Genomic DNA, 24,579 nt, shown 5'->3' with positions numbered 1-24,579 from the left:
GAATCACCAGCACAGTACTGGAAATATACTGTAGAAAATCCCAGAAAATTTTCCCTGATCGTCTCGTCATACAAGATTCAACTTCCTTTATCAATATTCATATCAATACTGCAAGGGCACTGTCTCATAGTGCAGTCTTTCCTAACTCCAGTCCTCTAGAACCACCAACAGAACCAGGGTATGATCATTAGTTGAATTGGGTGTGCTTGTCTGTGGCTACAATAAACATGTGCTGTTGGGGGTACTGGACAGGAGTTGGAAATTAAACACTGTCATAGTTGGTGAGAAAATAATGATATTGTTCACAGATTGATGGTTTGGCTAGGCATGACTATGACGGAAATGAAACGTGCTTACTCACCACACTATCTCAGGAACAGCTTGTCTAAGTACCTCGACAAACACTTTGAACAGTTTGAGGAAAACAAATCAGAGTCTTTCATGCAATCTCACACGATCTCAAAGAGAGCAAAGAGAGACTGGCACATCATGGTCAGGTTGACTGTTATATGTTTATTAAATGTCCATGCGAGTCTACAGACAAAGGCTCCATCTGTTTAAGATAAAGGGCCAGTCTAGTATATCAGTCCTGTCGCCACTCACATGGCTCTGAACATTTACAGCATTTTAAAGGGGTTGCAAAGCAAGATCACATCATATCATAACATTGACATTGAAAGGAGTATAGAAGCAGTGTAGAAGAAGTGATGAGGTACATGATGTACCACTGGACCTGGCATTCAGAACAACAGGGGAGCCACAGGGTACATGGCTGTCCAGTATAGCAGAATATTGGACAATCTGTCTCCCAGTAACAGCTCAAAGCCACAAGGATAGATATGGAGTTCATGGGGTCGCACCTAAAAAAAGACTATATTATAAACTTGGTGGTTCGAGCCCTGAATGCTGATTGGCTGAGAGCCGTGGTATACCACGGGTATGACGAAACATTTAATTTTACTGCTCTAATTACTTTGGTAACCAGTTTATAATAGCAATAAGGCACCTCAGGGGTTTGTGGTATATGGCCAATATACACGGCTACAGGCAGTATCTAGGTACCACGTTGTGTCGGCCCTTAGCCATGGTATATTGGTCATATACCATAAGTATACTTATTGCTTAAGTATACTATGGTATAAATACTATAGTATTCACTGTAGTGTTTTTGCAGACTTTATTGTAGTATTCACTGTAGTATTTGCTGTAGTATTTACAGTAAACTATAGTATAGTAAAAGAACTGTAGCATATACTGTAGTAATTAATGTAGTTTTTTGCGGACTGTACTATACTGTAGTATTTACTGTAGTGCTTTTGCGGACATTACTGTAGTATTTACTATAGTGTTTTTGTTTTATTATCTTTTACATAGAAGTGGAGGCTTTCTCCTTCAGGAAACATACTGGAGAAATACTAAAAGAGCACATTTTCCATAACCTGTAGGTAGGTAGGACTGGGGTCTGAACGGATAGTAGGGAACAATAACCTGTAGGGAACACAATATACTGTATGGTCTATAAATGGAATGTAGGTTTCTCATTTATGGGTGAGAAAAATTGCGATATGGTGGAGGGGAATTTGCAGATATGGGGGAGGGGAATGGGCAGGGTATATGCAAATAAGATACTGTAGTATTTACTATAGTTTAAAAAGGGGTAGTGTTTTTGCGGACATTAATGTAGTATTTACTACAGTGTTTTTTTGTGGATACTGTAGTATCTACTTTAGTATTTTACAGTGTACTACAACATTCTATAGTAAGTACTACACATGATCGAGGGATACTACAGTGTGTAGTAGTGATGGTGGACAAAATCGATATTGTTACATATCGGGATATTATTTTTGACGATATATATAGTATCGTTTTGACAATATTGCAGTATTATTTATGCACTAGTTGGCTGTACCTGCACCAAAACTCCAGTGTTTTTCCTTCATAACTTGTTCTCCATCTTCTTTTTAAATAGGGAGCCAATTTGTATTCAGCACTTTTATTTCCATGACTGATGAAACTCATTTTCTCATGGCTCTCTCTTGACCATCTGCAGCAGATATATGGTAAGCAATATGTTTGGAACATCGATTTGCAATAAAATCACAGTATCGAATCGCAATACAAATAGAATCGTGAGAATCGTAAAAATCGCAATACATATCACATCGGCTAACGTGATAATATCTAGTGTGTAGTATAGTATTCTAAAATATAATACAGTTTAATATAGAATTCTATAGTGTAGTATTCTATAGTGAACTGTTGTATTTTTTCATGTGGGGTCTTTATTGAGTTGTAGGCGATTTGTTTATGCAGCTATTGTTTCCTTACTAGGCTAGGTTAAACACACTTGCTTATCGGTAAACCTGAAATGTCATGCAGGGTGGAGGTGTTTGCAGCATCCCTTTAAAGTGAGCAACTTCTGTAATAAAACATGTAACATAGATGAATAAGCATTGTGTGCGACTTCAAATATTTACATGTATACACTTTCCCTAATTATAGAGGTGATCTCGATGCAATGGATGCAGGTTAACTAGGATGTCAGTGTGTGGGAACATATTTTCGGGCTTTGGCCAATCAAAACACACAGGCAAAATAATATGGTGAAGTTTATATTTCCACAGCAACAACTCCAATTAACCCCTTGTCATCCTATCCTTATACAGTACAAACTGTATATTTACATAAATATGTGTATTTACATTTGTCTAATAGGTCAGTTCTAGTACTGTACAAGCCATTATTACAAGTTTTGAAATGAAAGAAAATTATAGGTAAAGAAACACATACAGTGCCGTGAAAAAGTATTTTCCCCCTTTCTATTTGTCTCTACTTTTGCATATTTTTAATAATGAATTATCAAATCTTCAACTAAAACTTAATATTAGATCAAAGGAACCTGAGTGAACAAATAACACAACAATTACATGGATCATTGTCTTACTGAATGACCCAGCTGCACTTCAGCTTCAGCTCACAGACGGATGGCCTGACATTCTCCTGTAGAATTCTCTGATACAGAGCAGAATTCATGGTTCCTTCTATTAAGGCATGTCGTCCAGGTCCTGAGGCAGCAAAGCATCCCCAAACTATCACACTACCACCTCTATGCTTGACCGTTGGTATGAGGTTCTAACTGTGGAATGCAGTGTTTTGTTTTTGCCAGGCATAATGGGAACCATGTCGTCCAAAAAGTTATACTTTTAAATCATCTATCCATAGAACATTCTTCCAAGAGTCTTGATATTCATCCAGGTGCTTCCATGTGCTTTTTACTTTAGTCAACTTTTTGGACGACATGGGTCCTGTTATGCCTGGCAAAAACCAAACACTGCATTCCACAGTTAGAACCTCATACCAACGGTCAAGCATAGAGGTGGTAGTGTGATAGTTTGGGGATGCTTTGCTGCCTCAGGACCTGGACGACATGCCTTAATAGAAGGAACCATGAATTCTGCTCTGTATCAGAGAATTCTACAGGAGAATGTCAGGCCATCCGTCTGTGAGCTGAAGCTGAAGTGCAGCTGGGTCATTCAGCAAGACAATGATCCAAAAACACACAATCAAGTCTACATGAAAATGGCTAAAATGCAGCAAATGTTAAGTTTTGGAATGGCCTAGTCAAAGTCCAGAGCTAATCCCTATTGAGATGTTGTGGCAGGACTTGAACCGAGCAGTTCATGCTTGAAAACTCACAAATGTCGCTGCATTAAAGCAGTTCTGCATGCAAAAGTGGGCTAACACTCCTCCACAGCGATGTGAGAGACTGATCAACAACTACAGGAAGCATCTGGTTGCAGTCATTGCAGCTAAAGGTGGCAGAACCAGTTATTGAGTGTAAGGGGGCAATTACCTTTCACACAGGGGAATTGGGTGTTGCATAACTTTGTTCATTAAATAAATAAAATAAGTATACATTTTTTTGTTATTTGTAAACTCAGGTTCCCTTTATCTAACATTAGCTTTTGGTTGAAGATCTGATAACATTCAGTATCAAAAATATGCAAAAATAGAGAAAATCAGAAAAGGGCAAATACTTTTTCACGACACTGTACATGTAGACGTAAATATAGGTAAATAAACACACACAAACAAATACACACACATGAATACACAATCTAAGTCCCACATGGGACCATATAAACATGTATAGTATGCTCGGTGACTATTAACAGGTGGCATAATCAAATGAAAACTAAGTAACAAATGGAGAGACCCCAGAGAACATGACGGTTGACGTTGCATGTAGAGAGGTGAGGAGAGATGATGTCTTTTTAGGGCCTGATTACATTCTTCAGTTCAGCACTGTTTGTGAACTTTACTGATCCTAAATCTAAGGACCACAGGAGAACCACCAGAACCATGGTTGTCCCTACTAGAGAGCAGTGGGATGTGTAGCTGGCCACGTCTGATGGTCAACAGACCAGGCAGTCCAGAGAACCAGAGAGGAGGAGGCAGTGAGGAAAAAGCAGTGGAGAAGGCAGCAGTGGAGAAGGCAGCAAGGAAGAGAGAGATAGAGATAGATTTTATTAGACATGCAGCCCGGCTCCCACTAACAAACAGGGAGCAGCTGAGGGAAAGCAACAGGTTCGCTGGCGAGCTCCTCCTCTTGTCCTTTTTCTCATCCTCCTCTTCTTGCTTTTCCTTCTTGTGAATGCTCCCCACCTCTCATGTGTGCTCAGTCGGTGTGATTAGCGGAGGGGGTTTCAGAGTGGGTGCCATGGTAACGCCAGGGCAGACAGGAGAATGAGGGTGATGGTGATAGCTGAGTGGGGTGTTGGGGTGTGACCCGCAGCTCTCACAGCTACCTGTGGTGGGGGTTGGGCAGTGGGGACGTGCCATGGGGGCTCCCTGACTGCTGGGCTCTTCCCAAAAGGAACATGAGTGCTGGCCACGTCCACTCTCTCATCTGCAGAGGGAGACAGAGAGAGAAACCAGAGAGAGCTGCTGCTGTCAAGACAAAGAGGTAGAGAGGGAAAGAACGACAAGATGTAGAGATAAAGACAGAGCGCGTGAGGTATCCTAAAACACAAAGACAGACACACACAGGCTTTTGTGCGCACACACACATACACAAACACACAGCTCTGTTCCAGGAGATCTACAAAACCTTGCACTTGCTACTGACCAGTGGCGGTCAGTGCCGTTTATGATGAGGGAGGAATATATTATTTTTTTCATGAGCATGGCCTTATTTCTATTACAGCATTTTGGATGACTGTCATTCATATTCCATTCATCCAGTTCAATGTAATGTAGATAGGTTTAGGGTACTACATGATACTCAAATTTCCCTATACCCATCATGAGGTTGCTACAACCTAGCCTATTAAAGAAAGTTTACAACGTAAGTGCACACAGGTCGAGAGAGAAATTTGAGATGACAGACAGTGACACATGGACAGACAGTGACACATTCAATACCGCCTTGCAGACTCTTGCCTGTATCTAGCTTATCTAGGATGTAATCATTAGTCCAACAGTTGCAAACAAGAGTTTCTATTGGACAAAAGTTTTTCAACAGAATCGGCAAAATGAATACACCACAGATCATGCATAAACACAGTTCACTTTCATAGCAGCCACGTTGTATTCATTCTAGCCTCTATGCACTCTCCTGTTCTCACCTTTTCCCTTCGTTTGTGGACTTCAATGAACAACACATCTGCTGTATGTGACCAGGCGGAAAAACGTTTCAAGCCAAACCATGTCATAACCGATACCCACAGCCTACATCATTAGCTATATTAGCTAAAGTAATGACCTAGTCAACATAGCTAATAGAACTAATGTGTTAGTAAACCCGCTACAATCATGAAGAAACGTTACAGTGTATAGTCAGTAAGCAGTTAGACCGGCGGGCCCCGGTAGAAATAAATTAATAAAACCAAAAGCTTACCTTGACTTGGAAGAGTTCCAGTGTTGTGTTGGATAGTCATAGCCAGCTAGCTAACATAGCACCCCTCTGTTTGAGCCAGGTGTTTGAGTAACTAAACTAGCCAGCTGCATTTGCTAGCTAAGGAAATGAAACTGAAAGTGAAAACATTTTACGAAATCTCTCTCTTTCTCTCTCTCTTGCTTCTCCTTCATTTTTGAAAAAATGTATTTGAAAACTGTTAAACTATTGTCTTTCTCTGTCTTTGAGTCAACTACTCACCACATGTTATGCACTGCAGTGCTAGCTAACTGTAGCTTATGCTTTCAGAACTAGATTCATTCTCTGATTCTTTGATTGTGTGGACAACATGTCAGTTCATGCTGCAAGAGCTCTTATAGGTTGGAGGACGTCCTCCGGAAGTGTTCATAATTACTGTGTAAGTCTATGGAAGGGGGTGAGAAACGAGCCTCCAAGGTTTTGTATTGAAGTCAACGTACCAAGAGGAGGACAGAAGCTAGCTGTCTTCCGGCTACACCATGGTGCTACCCTACAGAGTGCTGTTGAGGCTACTGTAGACCTTCATTGCAAAACAGTGTGTTTTAATAAATTATTTGGTGACATGCGAATATATTTAGTATAGTTCTATCTAGAAAGGGTAACTTTTTCAATGTTTTCCCATTTTTATTTGTATGAAATTCACTGAGGAGGATGGTCCTCCCCTTCCTCCTCTGAGGAGCCTCCATTGCTACTGACAGGTAACACACACAAAACAGGGAGACAAAACATGAATGTATACAGTAAATACGTGAAAACAACTCTGTCACAGAATAACTTAAAATCCGTTGTACATCCTTTCTACCAGCATGTCACATGTTCAACCAAAGGAAAAAAAACTCTAGACCACCTTTACTCCACACATAGAGATGCATACAAAGCTCTCCCCCTGTCACGTCCGTCATTAGATGAATGAGACCAAAGCGCAACGTAGAAAGTGTTCATGATTTTTAATACTGAACTCCGACAAAACAACAAAATACAAAACCGAACGTAACGTTCTGCAGGGCTAGACAGCAACTATGCAAAAACAAGATCCCACAAACTCAGGTGGAAAACAGGCTGCTAGCATGATCCCCAATTAGAGACAACGAGAAACAGCTGCCTCTGATTGGGAACCATACTAGGCCAACAAAGAAATAGAAACATAGATTTGCCCACCCAAGTCACACCCTGACCTAACCAAATAGAGAATAAACAAGGCTCTCTCAGGTCAGGGCGTGACAGTACCCCCCCCCCCCCCCCCCCCCCAAAGGTGCGGACTCCGGCCGCAAACCTGAACCTATAGGGGAGGGTCCGGGTGGGCATCTCATCTCGGTGGAGGCTCCGGTGCGGGACGCAGACCCCGCTCCGCTTGAGGCTCCCCCCACTTTGGTGGCGCATCTGGTGCGGGGATCGTCGCCGGGTACTCCGGACCGTAGATCGTTGTCGCGGACTCCGGACCGTAGATCGTCGTCGCGGACTCCGGACCGTAGATCGTCGTCGCGGACTCCGGACTGGGAACCGTCTCTGGAAGCTCCGGACTGGGGACCGTCTCTGGAAGCTCCGTACTGGGGACCGTCGCTGGAGGCTCCGTACTGGGGACCGTCGCTGGAGGCTCCGGACTGGGGACCGTCGCTGGAGGCTCCGTACTAGGGACGACGCTGGGGGCTCCGTACTAGGGGCCGTCGCTGGGGGCTCCGGACTGGGGACCGTTGCTGGAGGCTCCGGACTGGGAACCCTCGCAGGCGGCTCTGGACTGGGAACCCCCGCTGAAGGCTCTAGGCTGCAGACTGTCGCTGAAGGCTCTGGACTGCAGACCGTCGCTGTAGGATCCGGACTGCAGACCGTCCCTGGGGGCTTCGGGCCATGGATCATCACTGGAGGCTTTGTGCCATGGATCATCACTGCAGGCTTCGTGTCATGGATCATCACTGCAGGCTCCGGGCCATGGATTATCACAGGAGGCTTCGCGGCATCGATCATCACTGGAGGCTTCGTGCCATGGATCATCACTGGAGGCCGGGTGCATAGAGCTGGCACAGGACGCACCGGGCTGGAAAGACGCACTGGAGGCCTGGTGCGTGGAGCTGGCACAGGGTTTACCGGGCTGGGGAGACGCACTGGAGGCCTGGCGCGTAGAGCTGGCACAGGGCTTACCAGGCTGGGCAGACACACAGGAGACCGGGTGCGTGGAGCTGGCACAGGATATACAGGGCCGTGGAGACGCACCGGAGGTCTGGAGTGCAGAGCTGGCACAACCCGTCCTGGCTGGATGCTCACCCTAGCCCGGCAACTGCGGGGCGCTGGCACAGGACGCACTGGGCTGTGAAGGCGCACCGGAGACACAGTGCGCAGATCCGGCGCAGGATATCCTGGGCCGAAGAGACGCACCGGAGACCAGGAGCGCTGAGCCGGCACAATCCGTCCTGGCTGAATGCCCACTCTAGCACGCCAAATGCGGGGAGCTGGCACAGAGCGCATCGGGCTGTGGACGCGTACCGGAGACACAGTACGTGTAACCGCAAAGCATGGTGCCTGAAGGGTCACACGCTCCTCAAAGCGACTGTCTTGCTCCAGACTCCAACCCCTCCAAACTCTTTCGTCCCTCTCCACTGCCAACCACTCCTTGCTTAAACGGTCCAAGAACTCCTCCTCAGTCTCGGACTCACCCCTCAGCACCGACGCCCACGTCATCTGTCCCGTCCCCCCCCCCCCCCCCCAAAATGTTGCTGCCTCTCGGGTTTCCGTTGTGTCCTCTCCTCCTGACCACGCTGCTTGGTCTGTTTGTGGTGAGATCTTCTGTCACGCCCGTCGTTAGATGAATGAGACCAAAGCGCAGCGTGGAAAGTGTTCATGATTATCAATACTGAACTCCGACAAAACAACAAAATAGAAAACCGAACGTAACGTTCTGCAGGGCTAGACAGCAACTATGCAAAAACAAGATCCCACAAACTCAGGTGGAAAACCGGCTGCCTAAGTATGATCCCCAATTAGAGACAACGAGAAACAGCTGCCTCTGATTGGGAACCATACTAGGCCAACAAAGAAATAGAAACATAGATTTGCTCACCCAAGTCACACCCTGACCTAACCAAATAGAGAATAAACAAGGCTCTCTAAGGTCAGGGCGTGACACCTCCGCCCTCCATTTGGCAAATCTGACCATAATATGTTCCGGAATTCATCCAAGGGCATTGAGGAGTATACCACCTCAGTCATCGGCTTCATCAATAAGTGCATCTACGACGTCATCCCCACAGTGACCGTACGTACATATCTCAACCAGAAGCCAAGCAACACTGAAGCATGCACGAGAACGCTCTCGGTAGCCGATTTGAGCAAGACCTTTAAACAGGTAAACATTCACAAAGCCACAGGGCCAGACGGATTACCAGGACGTGTACTCAAAGCATGTGCGGACCAACTGGCAAGTGTCTTCACTGACATTTTCAACCTCTCCCTGACCGAGTCTGCAATACCTACATATTTCAAGCAGACGACTATAGTCCCTGTGCCCAAGAAAGCGAAGGTAACCTGCCTAAATGATTACCGCCCTGTAGCACTCACGTCAGTAGCCATGAAGTGCTTTGAAAGGCTGGTCATAGCTCACATCAACAGCATCCTCCCGGATACCCTAGACCCACTCCAATTCGCATACCGCCCCAACAGATCCACAGATGACGCAATCTCAATCGCACTCCACACTGCCCTTTCCCACCTGTACAAAATGAACATATATGTGAGAATGCTGTTCATTGACTACAGCTCAGCATTTAACACCATAGTGCCCACGAAGCTCATCACTATGCAAAGGACCAAGGGACTGAACACCTCCCTCTGAAACTGTATCCTGGACTTCCTGACGGGCCGCCCCCAAGGATAGCCAACAACACGGCTGCCACGCTGATCCTCAACACTGGGACCCCTCAGGGGTGTGTACTTAGTCGCCTCCTGTACTCTCTGTTCACCCACGACTGTATGGCCAAACACGACTCCAACAGCATCATTAAGTGTGCTGACGACACAACAGTGGTAGGCTAGATAACCTACAACAAGGAGACAGCCTATAGGGAGGTGGTCAGACACCTGGCAGTGTGGTGCCAGGACAACAACCTCTCCCTCAATGTGAACAAGACAAAGGAGCTGATTGTGGAATACAGGAAAAGGTGGGCCGAACAGGCCCCCATTAACATCGACAGAGCTGTAGTGGAGCGGGTCGAGAGTTTCACGTTCCTTGATGTCCACATCACCAACGAACTATCACACACCGAGACAGTTGTGAAGCATGACAACACCTTTTTCCCTTCAAGAGACTGAAAAGATTTGGCATGGGTCCCCAGATCCTCAAAAAGTTTTACAGCTGCACCATCGAGAGAATCCTGACCGGTTGTATCACTGCCTGGTATGGCAACTGCTCGGCATCTGACCATAAGGCGCTACAGAGGGTAATGCATACGGCTCAGTACATCACTGGGGCCAAGCTCCCTGCCATCCAGGACCTATATAATAGGCGGTGTCAGAGGAAAGCCCATAAAATTGTCAGACTCCAGTCCCCCAAGTCATATACTGTTTTCTCTGCTACCGCATGGCAAGCAGAACCGTTGCTCCTTAACAGCTTCTACCCACAATACATAAGACTGCTGAACAATTAATCAAATGTCCACCGGACTATTTATATTGTCACCATCCCCCCCTCCATTTGATTTTTGTACACTGCTGCTACTCGCTGTTTATTATCTATGCACTCACTTCACACCTACAGTTGAAAATTATGTCATGGCTTTAGAAGCTTCTGATAGGCTAATTGACATAATTTGAGTCAATTGGAGGTGTACCTGTGGATGTATTTCAAGGTCAATCTTCAAACTCAGTGCCTCTTTGCTTGACATCATGGGAAAATCAAAAGAAATCAGCCAAGACCTCAGAAAAAAATTTGTAGACCTCCACAAGTTTGGTTCATCCTTGGGAGAAATTTCCAAACGCCTGAAGGTACCACGTTCATCTGTACAAACAATACTACGCAAGTATAAACACCATGGGATCACGCAGCCGTCATACCGCTCAGGAAGGAGGCGCGTTTTGTCTCCTAGAGATGAACGTACTTTGGTGCGAAAAGTGCAAATCAATCCCAGAACAACAGCAAAGGACCTTGTGAAGATGCTGAAGGAAACAGGTACAAAAGTATCTATATCCACAGTAAAACGAGTCCTAAATCGACATAACCTGAAAGGCCGCTCAGCAAGGAAGAAGCCACTGCTCCAAAACCGCCATAAAAAAGCCAGACTACGGTTTGCAATTGCACATGGGGACAAAGATCATACTTTTTGGAAGCCGAAGAACACCATCCCAACCGTGAAGCACGGGGAGGGACTGCAGGAGGGACTGGTGCACTTCAAAAATAGATGGCATCATGAGGATGGAAAATGATGTGGATATATTGAAGCAACATCTCAATACATCAGTCAGGAAGTTAAAGCTTGGTCGCAAATGGGTCTTCCAAATGAACAATGACCCCACGCATACTTCCAAAGTTGTGGCAAAATGGCTTAAGGACAACAAAGTCAAGGTATTGGAGTGGCCATCACAAAGCCCTGACCTCAATCCTATAGAAAATGTGTTGGCAGAACTGAAAAAGCGTGTGCGAGCAAGGAGGCCTACAAACCTGACTCAGTTACACAAGCTCTGTCAGGAGGAATGGGCTAAAATTCTCCCAACTTATTGTGGGAAGCTTGTGGAAGGCTACCCAAAACGTTTGACCCAAGTTAAACAATTTAAAGGCAATGCTACCAAATACTAATTAATAGCACATAGGAATACCTATGTGAGAATGCTGTTCATCGACTACAGCTCAGCATTTAACTTCATACTACCCTCCAAACTCGTCATCAAGCTCGAGACCCTGGGTCTCGACCCTGCCCTATGCAACTGGACTTCCTGACGGGCCGCTCCCAGGTGGTGAGGGTAGGTAACAACATCTCCACCCCGCTGATCCTCAACACTGGGGCCCCACAAGGGTGCGTTCTGAGCCCTCTCCTGTACTCCCTGTTCACCCACGACTGCGAGGCCATGCACGCATCCAACTCAATCATCAAGTTTGCAGACGACACTACAGTGGTAGGCTTGATTACCAACAACGACGAGACAACCTACAGGGAGGAGGTGAGGGACCTCGGAGTGTGGTGTCAGGAAAATAACCTCACACTCAACATCAACAAAACAAAGGAAATGATCGTGGACTTCAGGAAACAGCAGAGGGAGAACCCCCCTATCCATATCGACGGGACAGTAGTGGAGAGGGTAAAAAGTTTTAAGTTCCTCGGCGTACACATCACAGACAAACTGAATCGGTCCACCCACACAGACAGTGTGGTGAAGAAGGCGCAGCAGCGCCTCTTCAACCTCAGGAGGCTGAAGAAATTCGGCTTGTCACCAAAAGCACTCACAAACTTTTAGAGATGCACAATCGAGAGCATCCTGTCGGGCTGTATCACTGCCTGGTCCGGAAACTGCTCTGCCCACAACCGTAAGGCTCTCCAGAGGGTAGTGAGGTCTGCACAACGCATCACCGGGGGCAAACTACCTGCCCTCCAGGACACCAACACCACCCGATGTCACAGGAAGGCCATAAAGAGCATCAAGGACAACAACCACCCGAGCCACTGCCTGGTCACCCCGCAATCATCCAGATGGCGAGGTCAGTACAGGTACATCAAAGCAGGGACCGAGAGACTGAAAAACAGCTTCTATCTCAAGGCCATCAGACTGTTAAACAGCCACCACTAACATTGAGTGGCTGCTGCCATATATGTAAAAAAAAATTATCACTAGCCACTTTAAACAATGCAACTTAATATAATGTTTACATACCCTACATTACTCATCTCATATGTATATACTGTACTCGCTACCATCTACTGCATCTTGCCTATGCCGTTCTGTACCATCGCTCATTCATATATCTTTATGTACATATTCTTCATCCCTTTACACTTGTGTGTATAAGGTAGCTGTTGTGAAATTGTTAGGTTAGATTACTCGTTGGTTATTACTGCATTGTCGGAACTAGAAGCACAAGTATTTCGCTACACTCGCATTAACATCTGCTAACCATGTGTATGTGACAAATACAATTTGATTTGATTTGAAATAATACATTTTCTCTACTATTATTCTGACATTTCACATTCTTAAAATGAAGTGGTGATCCTAAATGACCTAAGACAGGGAATTTTTACTAGGATTAAATGTCAGGATTTGTGAAAAACTGAGTTCAAATGTATTTGGCTAGGTGTATGTAAACTTCTGACTTCAACTGTACCTACATGTACAAATTACCTCGACTAACCTGTACCCGCGCACATTGACTCGGTACCGGTACCTCCTGTGTATAGCCTCGTTATTGTTATTTTATTGTGTTACTTTTTATAATTTTTTACTTTATTTGGTAAATATTTTCTTTACACTTCTTGAACTGCACTGTTAGTTAAGGTCTTGTAATTAAGCATTTCACGGTGGTCTACACTTTGTATTCTGCGCATGTGAGAAATAAAGTTTCATTTGACTTAACTGGGTTTCATCCGTTCTGTGGGTTTTTCACCCCAGAGAGCTGGGGAGGCTCAGCTATGAATCAATAACAAGCTGGGGTGAGTAAATCACTGAGACAGGAGGGGGAATGATAGCGGTATGTAGTGAATGTCATGGCAGGTAACAACATAAACCTGACATCACTAACAGCTGATGGCCTCATAGGATGAATTAAACACAGATTCACAGACACACAAGCTCCTGTGTGTGTATGTATAGTAAGCAAGAACACACATACATACATAGTAATTAGATAAACATTTGCATACGCCTACTGCTTTTGGTCGGATGGCCGTCCACACTGTCATTAACTCCCCTCCGTATTTATTTGGACAGTTAAGCTAAAAAATAAATGTTATTTCTTTATCTGGCATTTTGGATTTGAGATCAAATGTTTCATGAGAGGACGGTACAGAATTTCAACTTTTATTTGAGGATATTTTCATACAGTATCTGTATTACCGTTTAGAAATGAATGCACTTTATATATTTAGTCCTCCCATTTGAAGAAGTCATAAATATTTGGACTAATTAACCTGTAGTGTAGTAGTAAAACTTGTAGTATTTGGTCCCATATTCCTAGCAGACAATGACTACATCAAGCTTGTGACTCTACAAACTTGTTGGATGCATTTGCAATTTGGTTTGGATGTGTTTCAGATTTATTTTGCCCAATAAGAACAGAAAGGTGAATAATGTTTTGTGTCATTTTGAAGTCACTTTTATTGTAAATAAGAATAGAATATGTTTAGCACTTCCACATTAATGTGGATGCTACCATTATTATGGATAATCATGAATTAATCATGAATAATGATGAGTGAGAAAGTTAGAGGCACAAAGATCATACCGCCCAAAACATGCCAACCTCCCGTTATTGGTAATACACTATAAGTGAATTTGTCCAAATACTTCTGACTTCTTCAAATGGGGGGACTGGATACATAAAGTGATTTCATTTCTTAAAGGTAAAACAGATATGTATGAAAATACCATCCATTAAAAGGTGACATTCTGTTGTCACCTCATATAATTTGTTTTTATCTCAAATCCAAAATGCTGGAGTTTAGAGAGAAATTAAAACATTTTAGCTTCACTGTCCAAATAAATACAGAGGGGAGTGTACAGACACACACACATGTGCGTGCGAGCATGAGGTAAGTTTTCTTCAATGTGTAGATAGTTTATCTCCTTGTCCAGGCGAGGCACTCAGTAGGAGCTGGCTGGCTTGGTTTGTCCTCAGGGAGAGTTGTTACGTGGTTCCAGCAGATACACAGCAGATGTCTGGAGAACACACTCCAGGTTCTCCTCTCTTGCTCAATGCCACTATGCGTGTGTGTTTGTATGTGTGTGTGTATGTGAGAGAGAAAGAGTAGCGAGACAGTGAAAGAGGAGCGAGGGAGAGGCAGAGAGAGAGAATGTGTCCATGCGTGCCTGTCTGTCTGTGCGTGCCTGCCCTCCCACCCATCTGTGTGCGCGCCTGTGCTTGTGTCTGCTGGCATGCATTTCACTCCCTGACAAAACCTCTCCCTGCTCCCAGGAGTGTTGGCTGAGCTATATTAGTGGATTAAGACAGTACAGGCCGAGGGGAGAAACAGACACACCTGCTGAGCCTGAAACTCAATTCCCCAGTTACAATGGCCATTGTGCTCACAGTACAATAGACAAAGGAGCACTTTATCTCCCAACGCAATGAGGTGAGCTGTTTATGCTCACTATAAAAAGAAACAGATTAATATCGGAGATGAATTAACCCCCCCCCCCCCCCCCCCCCCCCATAGGCCTATTGACTATATCGACTGTGTTGCCAGGATGTGAGCATCCCAATGTGTTTGTCAGGATGTTTACAGATGTACTGGTGAATGTGAATCTGTACATGAGAAAATCAGTGTGAGTCCACAACAGATGATTTAATAGCGCCAGAATGTTTACTGTCTCTCTGCATCTGTCCTGGATTTCATACTATCGCAGTCACTAGCTGTGAGGAAACTTCTATTCTCTGGAGAGTCAGGCTCATTCTCATTCAATCTGGGGCACTGGGACTAGCAGCACAAACACACCACTCTGTGTGTGCGTGCGTGTGTGTGTGCGCGTTTAGAGGTCAGCGGTAATTGAGAGGGTTTAGGGAGGAGGACATGACAGAGGATAGTGGTAGAGCAGTAGAGCTGGTGGTAACGGGGCACTAAGCCTTGTGCCTACCCAGTTTACATGCCCTGCAGCACTGCTGTCTCCTAGCAACAGCCTCAGAACATGCCACTGTTGATAGAGTGGAGACACACGGCCCTTTGGTGAGTGATGAGCAACACCCAGAGAGAGTCCCCATGCTAATGGAGCCTTTTTACCTTTTCTCAGGAAGAGGTTCATGTGTCGGTGTGTGTGTGTGTGTGTGTGTGTTTTTGCATGTGTGTATGTTTGTGTGACGTTGCCATTTCCAGGAATCTTCAGTACCAAGCTCCATAGGGATAATATCCGTAATTACTCTAAAATCGTCTGCCTACGTGGCCACGTCTGTGTCTATGTGCAAGTATATATACAGTGACTGAGATGTGGCTTTATATGTGAAGTGTAAATGAGTGTGTTTATACATATGTGAATGTGACATGCTATGAATATTTGATGTTAATGTGTGTAATTACAGAGTATACTGTAGGAATGAGTATGGCCCAGTTACTACAACAGGCTGCTCCACTACATTGTGAAGTGGTAGTAGTGAGACACAGTCAGGGACACTGATGTTTGCATCCAGTATGGTGGCCAGACTGCATGTCTGATAGAGACGTAAGCTCCTACAGATCTGGTCTGAGGATAGTGAGTCCCTCAGCTCTGCCTGCTTTCAGCTTGGTCATGGTGGCAGTGGGGGGGGGGGGGGGGGGTATGCGAGGGGTTTGCTATGGGGTCCTCCGGTGGCCCTCGAGCATAGTGACGGGAAATAAATCACCCAGCCGGGAGACATCGCCGTGACAACCCAGAGGAATTCGCCCAGCGAGGGGAACCAGACAGGGTGAAATATGGAGGAGATCTCCCTCCCTCCCTGCCGGCCTCCCTCCCTCCCTGTCTGCCTCCCTCCCTGTCTGCCTGCCTCCCTCCGTCTCTCCCTACCTGCCTCTCTGCCTGGCTTCAGCAGAGCGCGTCGCTTCATCTCTCACATAGACATGTTGATGAAAGGAGGAACACCACTCTACATCAGGGTTTCTGTTTGTCACAATATTCTCCTGACTGCTGAGCTGTCATACCTGCAGGCCATTCCTCATGGTCTCTGGCTGAATGGAAATACACTGTGCTCTTTCCATGACATAGACTGACCAGGTGATACAGGTGAAAGCTCTGATCCCTTCATGTCACTTGTTAAATCCACTACAATCAGCGTAAATGAAGGGGAAGAGACAGGTTAAAGAATGATTTTAAGCCTTGAGACAACTGAGACATGGATTGTGTATGTGTGCCATTCAGAGGGTGAATGGGCAAGACAAAAGATTTAAGTGCATTTGAACGGGGTGTGGTAGTAGGTGCCAGGCGCAACGGTTTGAGTGTGTCAAGAACTATAACGCTGCTGGGTTTTTCACACTCAACTGTTTCCTGTGTGTATCAAGAATGGTCCACCACCCAAAGGACATCCAGACAACTTGACACAACTGTGGTAAGCATTGGAGTCAACATGGGCCAGCATCCCTATGGAATGCTTTTGGCACCTTGTAGAGTCCATGCCCTGCGGAATTGAGGCTGTTCTGAGGGCAAAAGGGGGTGCAACTCAATATTAGGAAGGTGTTCCTAATGTTTTGTACACTCAGTGTATATTTTACAGTATTATAATCAGGTGGTGTCCCGTTTCATATGGACTGCCCTTCAGTGGATACAGTAACAGTCGTGTAACACACAGCTCTTTGACAAAGCAAGAATCCTAAGTATGGTAAACAGGGGAACACAATACTGCATTGTGCATCTGTTTTCCCAAAAACAACGGCTTTGGCAGGGCAGGAATGTTGAACATCCTTTGATGCCGTTAAGACAAAGGAAAGACGTAGTGTGTGTGCCACTCTTAACCATCTGAGAGAGTGCATCATGCTTCAGTGTCACGCTATACCAAGGCCACAGCCACCATGGCGCTCGGAACACAAGACAACGTTCCGTCTGTGGGTGGGACATTATTAAGAAGTGAGATCAGAAATGGGGAACTGAGAATGGGAAAAAGTCTGGACCATGAAGTGACAGTGCCTGACCAATGGTCAAAGTTGCAAACTGTAACCATGCATTTAAAGAGGAAGAGAAGGAGGAAAACAGGAAGTGAGAAAGGGACCCGAGAAGACAGATGGAGCCGGACAGAGATTGAGAACGAGAGAGATCGAGAGGGGGAGGAAGAGCGGAAACTAACAAATGAGCTCACATGCCGTCAGATGACTACTACAGCCCACACCCTCCACCTTCCAACCCTAATGTCTGCTCTGTCAATCATCCCCATATCAAGAGCCTAAGGACGGCTCATTTTCTCACCTTTAGTGACAGCTAGTGGGAGAATTCACTCAGCACTGTGCTGTGTGACTGCATGCAGGTATGTCTGGAAGATGTCCCGTGACAACAAACAGGGGATGCAGCATGTCAGGGGCAGAACACAGTCAGGATTCAGAATGGCTGAGGGGAGGTCACCTTAATTATAGTTTACCATGCTGATGCGCCCCTTTGATGTGGAAAACCAGGAAAACTCCAGTCTTATAATTATCCTTACAGTACGTACACATACCAGGAAATAAGATATGGGCTGGGGTTTCACTGTGTGACATGCAAACAGTGGTCTGAGCTCCTGCCAGAGACCTGTCTGGTACCGCAGCCTCCTTTGTGCTGTGTCTGTCTAAGACTGCTAATAGATACAGTATATGAGGAGGGTGGATTGAGGTGTGGACTGTGAAGGGATGAAAGACACAGTGAGAGAAGCAAGGGGTTTTCCATAGACTTGTTAGACATAGACAGACATAACTTGTCAAGCACTCAACACATGGAACATTCAGATATGGCATTCCTGAGATTCTTGGATGCCGTACTAACACTCAGATTGCACATAGTGTACAGTCCTAGAGATTCTCTCATTACATCCTCTACATGTAAAGTGTTGGTCCCATGTTTCATGAGCTGAAATAAAAGATCCCAGAAATGATCCATATACACAAAAAGTGTATTTCTCTAAAGTTTTGTGCACACATTTGCTTACATCTGTGTTAGTGAGCATTTCTCCTTTGCCAAGATAATCCATCCACCTGACAGGTGTGGCATATCAAGAAGCTGATTAAACAGCATGATCATTACACAGTTGCACCTTGTGCTGGGGACAATGAAAGGCCACTCTAAAATGTGCGTGCATTTGACGTGCTGACTGCAGGAATTTCCACCAGAGCTATTGCCAGAGAATTGAATGTTGATTTCTCTACCATAAGCAGCCTCCAACGTCATTTTAGAGATTTTGACCGTACATCTAACCGCAGACCACGTGTATGGCAACGTGTGGGCGAGCGGTTTTCCGATGTCAATGTTATCAACAAAGTGCCACATGGTGGCGGTGCGGTTATGGTATGGGCAGGCATAAGCTACAGGCAAAAAACACAATTGCATTTATCAATGGCAATTTGAATGCACAGAGAGATACCGTGGCGAAATGTCACCCATTGAGCATGTTTGGGATGCTCTGGAGCGACATGTACGACAGCGTGTTCCAGTTTCCTCCAATATACAGCAACTTTGCACAGCCATTGAAGAGGACTGGGACAACATTCCACAGGCCACAATCAACAGCCTAATCAACTCTATGCAAAGGATATGTGTCGCGCTGCATGAGGCAAATGGTGGTCACACCAGATACAGACTGGTTTTCTGATCCACGCCCTTCCTTTTTTTAAGGTATCTGTGACCAACAGATGCTTATCTCTATTCCCTGTCATGTGAAATCCATAGATTAGGGCCTAATAAATGTATTTCAATTGACTGATTTCCTTATAAGGACCGTAACGCAGTGAAATCTTTGAAATTGTTGCATGTTGCGTTTATATTTTTGTTCAGTATACATAGTTGAGCCTGTACCACAGGAGAACAGAAAAATGCACGCACATACACACACACACACACACACACACATATACTGTACACCAACATTTACCCACTGATGTGATGTGACCTTGAGTGGGGCTGGAGGGGGGCGGGGGTGTAAAAGTATCCCTGTATTTCCAGTTGAATCAGTAATGAGCATTTCATTACCTTGGCCAATATCCCCTAGAGATGACTGGCTACACCAACAAAGACCTGAGGCAGAGACTGTCCTGATTGTACACAGCTAGGCTAGACTGGCAGACACTACAGAGTTCTCTCTCTCTCTCTATCTCTCTCTCTCTCAATTCAATTCAAGGGGCTTTATTGGCATGGGAAACATATGTTTACATTACCAAAGAGAGTGAAATAGATAATAAACAAAAGTGAAATAAACAATAAAAAATTAACAGTAAACATTACTCACTAAACTTCCAAAAGAATGAAGACATTTCAAATGTCATATTATGTCTATATACAGTGTTGTAACAATGTCCAAATAGTTTAAGTAAAATACTGAAAATAAATAAACATAAATATGGGTTGTATATCCAAGGGTGTTTGTTCTTCGCTGGTTGCCCTTTTCTTATAGCAACAGGTCAGATATGGGTGTTTGTCAAAATTTGATTCGTTTTTGAATTCTTTGTTGGTCTGTGTAATCTGAGGGAAATATGTTTCTCAAATATGGTCATACATAGAGCAGGAAGTTAGGAAGTGCAGCTCCGTTTCCACCTTTCTCAATAGCCAGGCTATGCTCACTGAGTCTGCACATAGTCAAATATTTTGTTAATTTTGGGTCAGTCATAGTGGTCAGGTATTCTGCCACTGTGTACTCTCTGTTTAGGGCCAAAAAGCATTCTAGATTGCTCAGTTTTTTTGTAAATTATTTTCAATGTGTCAAGTAATTATGTTTTTGTTTTCTCATGATTTGGTTGGGTCTAATTGTGTTGCTGTACTGGGGCTCTGTGGGCTTTGTTTGTGTTTGTAAAAAGAGTCCCAGGACCAGCTTGCTTAGGGGACTCTTCTCCAGGAAGGTTTGGGAATCACTTCCTTTTAGGTTGTTGAATTTAACAGCTCTTTTCTGGATTTTGATCATTAACGGGTATCGGCCTAATTCTGCTCTGCATGCATTATTTTGTATTTTATGTTGTACACAGAGGATATTTGCGAAGAATTCTGCATGCAGAGTCTCAATTTGGTGTTTGTCCCATTTAGTGAATTATTGGTTGGTGAGCAGACCCCAGACCACACAACCATAAAGGGCAATGCGTTCCATTACTGTTTTTTTGTTGTTGTTTTTTTAAAGTATTTTTTGCCAGATCCTAATTGCTATGTCAAATTTGATGGTCCTTTGGATGGCATAGAAGGGCCCTTCTTGCCTTGTGTCTCAGATCGTTCACAGCTTTGTGGAAGTTACCTGTGGCGCTGATGTTTATGCCAAGGTATGTATCGTTTTTTGTGTGATCTAGGGAAAGTACCCCCAGGGGTATGCACAATGCCGTCAGGTGTACGCCAAATAAAAATGTGATTCACATTTAAAAAATAAAAAATAACAACTTTAGAAAATAAAATCTTCACATTTTCAAACAGTCCATTTATATTTTCCAACAGGGCTATACATTTGGGTGAGGCTTTTTTCTCACCTGAGTAGCCTCGTTTCACTGTCAAAAATAAAATTAAACCATCTAGTGTTCAGCAAAATAACAACACAATGTCAAATACTGGTAGCCTAGTCAAATAATTAACATCCAATCACATTAAACGTTACTCTCTCACGGGAATTCCACTTCCACGAGGACATCCAATGCTAGCATCAGTAATTCTACATTTGTTGTTAGCCCAGCTAGCATGGACACTGACAGTCGTGAATCTGATGCAGCCGACGAGCTACTGTCCCCTTACCCGGGAAAGCACCGAACAACAGACAGGGAAGTTGGACCATACTAGAGGCGCAAATATGATGAGAACTACATTGATTTGGGGTTCACTTACACGGAACCCAAACCGGCTGCGCCCGTGCGCCATCGTGCATAAATGTATTTTGGCCCCCCACACCAAACGCGATCACGACACACAGGTTAAAATATCAAAACAAACACTGAACCAATTATATTAATTTGGGGACAGATCGAAAAGCATTAAACATTTATGGCAATTTAGCTAGTTAGCTTACACTTGATAGCTAATTTGTCATATTTAGCTAGCTTGTTGTTGCTAGGTAATTTGTCCTGGGATATAAACATCGAGTTGTTATTTTACCTGAAATGCACAAGGTCCTCTACTCCGACAATTAATCCACACATAAAACGGTCAACCGAATCGTTTCTAGTCATCTCTCTTCCTTCCAGGCTTTTTCGTCCCTTGACATTATATTGCGATTGGCAACTTTCATAAATTAGGTGCATTACCGCCACTGACCTCGTTCGTCTTTCAGTCACCCATGTGGGTATAACCAATGAGGAGATGGCACGTGGGTACCTGCTTCTATAAACCAATGAGGAGATGGGAGAGGCAGGACTTGCAGCGCGATCTGTGTCACAAATAGAACTGACTTCTATTTTAGCCCTTGGCAACGCAGACAGTCGTTGGCACGCGCAAGCGAGTGTGGGTGCAATGATTGAATAATATAGATTTCTACATTTATTTTGCAACGCTCGCGCACGCGACGCGAGCGGTGTAGTCAACCTGTAACACTCCCGTTCAAAAGTTTGGGGTCACTTAGAAATGTCCTTGTTTAATTGTTTAATTTAATTGTGTCCATTAAAATAACATCAAATTGATCAGAAATACAGTGTAGACATTGTTAATGTTGTAAATGACTATTGTAGCTGGAAACGGCTGATTTTTAATGGAATATCTACATAGGCGTACAGAGGCCAATTATCAGCAACCATCACTCCTGTGTTCCAATTGCACGTTGTGTTAGCAGTGAAGAGTCGACTCCGCGATGCTGGCCATCTAAGCAGAGTTGCAAAGAAAAAGCCATATCTCAGACTGGCCAATAAAAAGAAAAGATTAAGATGGGCAAAAGAACACAGACACTGGACTGCCTAGAAGGCCAGCATCCCAGAGTCGGCCTCTTCACTGTTGACGATGAGACTGGTGTTTTGCGGGTACTATTTAATGAAGCTGCCAGTTGAGGACTTGTGAGGCGTCTGTTTCTCAAACTAGACACTCTAATGTACTTGTTCTCTTGCTCAGTTGTGCACCGGGGCCTCCCACTCCTCTTTCTATTCTGGTTAGAGACAGTTTTCGCTCTTCTGTGAAGGGATTAGTACACAGGGTTGTACAAGATCTTCAGTTTCTTGGCAATTTCTTGCATGGAATAGACTTAATTTCTCAGAACAATAATAGACTGACAAGTTTCGGAAGAAAGTTCTTGGTTTCTGGCCATGTTGAGCCTGTAATCGAACCCACAATGCTGATGCTTCAGATACTCAACTAGTCTAAAGAAGGCCAGTTTTTTTGCTTCTTTTATCAGGACAACAGTTCTCAGCTGTGCTAATAATTGTAAAAGGGTTTTCTAATGATCAATTAGCCTTTTGAAATGATAAACTTGGATTAGCTAACACAAAGTGCCATTGGAACACAGGAGTGATGCTTGCTGATAATGGGCCTCTGTACGCCTATGTAGATATTCCATTAAAAATCTGCCATAACCGAGTGGCTAGAACAGGCAAGCCCCATACTATCGTGGAGGACTAAATTCTTCCTGCTGCCGCAGATATGGCTGGGAATATGCTGGGGGAAAAGGCCCCAAAAACTATACAGACAATGCCTTCATCAAACATCACTGTTTTACGACGCATCAGTGAGATGGCAGGAGACGTTTTGAAACAATTACTACTTCGCATACAAGCCAGTGAATTCTATGCGTTACAGCTGAATGAGTCAACAGACATGGCGGGCCTGGCACAGCTCCTGGTATATGTCCGCTACGTTTATTGGGAGTCAATTAAGGAAGACATCCTCTTCTGCAAACAACAGGAGAGGATATTTTTAAAGTACTGGACAGTTTTGTGACATCAAATGGACTTTGGTGGTCAAGATATGTTGGTATCTATACTGATGGATATGTTGGTATCTGTACTGATGGCGCAAAAGCCATGACAGGAGGACACAGTTGCTCCCGATGCCACTTGAGTACACTGCAGCATCCACCGAGAGGCTCTGGCTGCCAAGGGAATGCCTGACAGCTTGAAAGACGTTTTGGACACTACAGTTAAAATGGTTAACTTTGTTAAAGCAAGGCCCAGGAACTCTCATGTATTTTCTGCACTATGCAATGATATGGGCAGCGACCATGTAACGCTTTTACAACATACAGAGGTGCGCTGGTTATCAAGGGGCAAAGTATTGACCGTTTTTTTAAATTGAGAGGCGAGCTTAACGTTTTCTTTACTGGGCATAATTTTCACTTGTCTGACCGCTTGCATGATGACGAGCTTCTCACACGACTGGCCTATCTAGGTGATGTTTTTTCTCGCCTGAGTGATCTGAACCTAGGATTACAGGGACTCTCCGCAACTATATTCAATGTGCGGGACAAAATTGAGGCTATGATTAAGAAGTTGGAGCTCTTCTCTGTCTGCATTAACAAGGACAACACACAGGTCATCCTATCATTGTATGATATTTTTTGTGTGCAAACGAACTCAAGCTTGCGGACAATGTCAAATGTGAAATAGCGAAGCACCTGAGTGAGTTGGGTGCGCAATTACGCAGGTACTTTCCCAAAACGGATGACACAAACAACTGGATTCGTTATCCCTTTCATGCCCTGCCTCCAGTTCATTTACCGACGTCTGAACAAGAGAGCCTCATCGAAATTGCAACAAGCGGTTCTGTGAAAATTGTATTTAATCAGAAGCCACTGACAGATTTCTGGATTGGTCTGCGCTCAGATTACCCTGCCTTGGCAAATCGCGCTGTTAAGACACTGATGCCCTTTGCAACCACATACCTATGTGAGAGTGGATTCTCGGCCCTCACTACCATGAAAACTAAAT

The 24,579-nt window shown here is 44.5% G+C and overlaps 1 protein-coding gene across 1 annotated transcript in view; it reads right to left on the bottom strand.

Annotated features, from left to right (window-relative positions):
* Nucleotides 1–493: 493 nt before the first annotated feature.
* LOC139578424 (glypican-5-like) overlaps nucleotides 494–24,579 on the bottom strand; it is a 126,102-nt gene continuing 102,016 nt past the window's right edge. The window contains exon 9 of the mRNA XM_071405989.1: nucleotides 494–4,912. Within this exon, the coding sequence (XP_071262090.1) occupies nucleotides 4,710–4,912 (203 nt within the window). The 3' untranslated portion in view covers nucleotides 494–4,709. The remainder of the gene's footprint in view (nucleotides 4,913–24,579) is intronic.

The sequence above is a fragment of the Salvelinus alpinus genome, chromosome 6 (genome assembly GCF_045679555.1).
Source record: "Salvelinus alpinus chromosome 6, SLU_Salpinus.1, whole genome shotgun sequence".
In the NCBI taxonomy this organism is placed as follows: domain Eukaryota; kingdom Metazoa; phylum Chordata; class Actinopteri; order Salmoniformes; family Salmonidae; genus Salvelinus; species Salvelinus alpinus.
The sequence above is the reverse complement of the archived record's forward strand: the minus strand, read 5'-3'. Positions and strand labels throughout refer to the sequence as shown.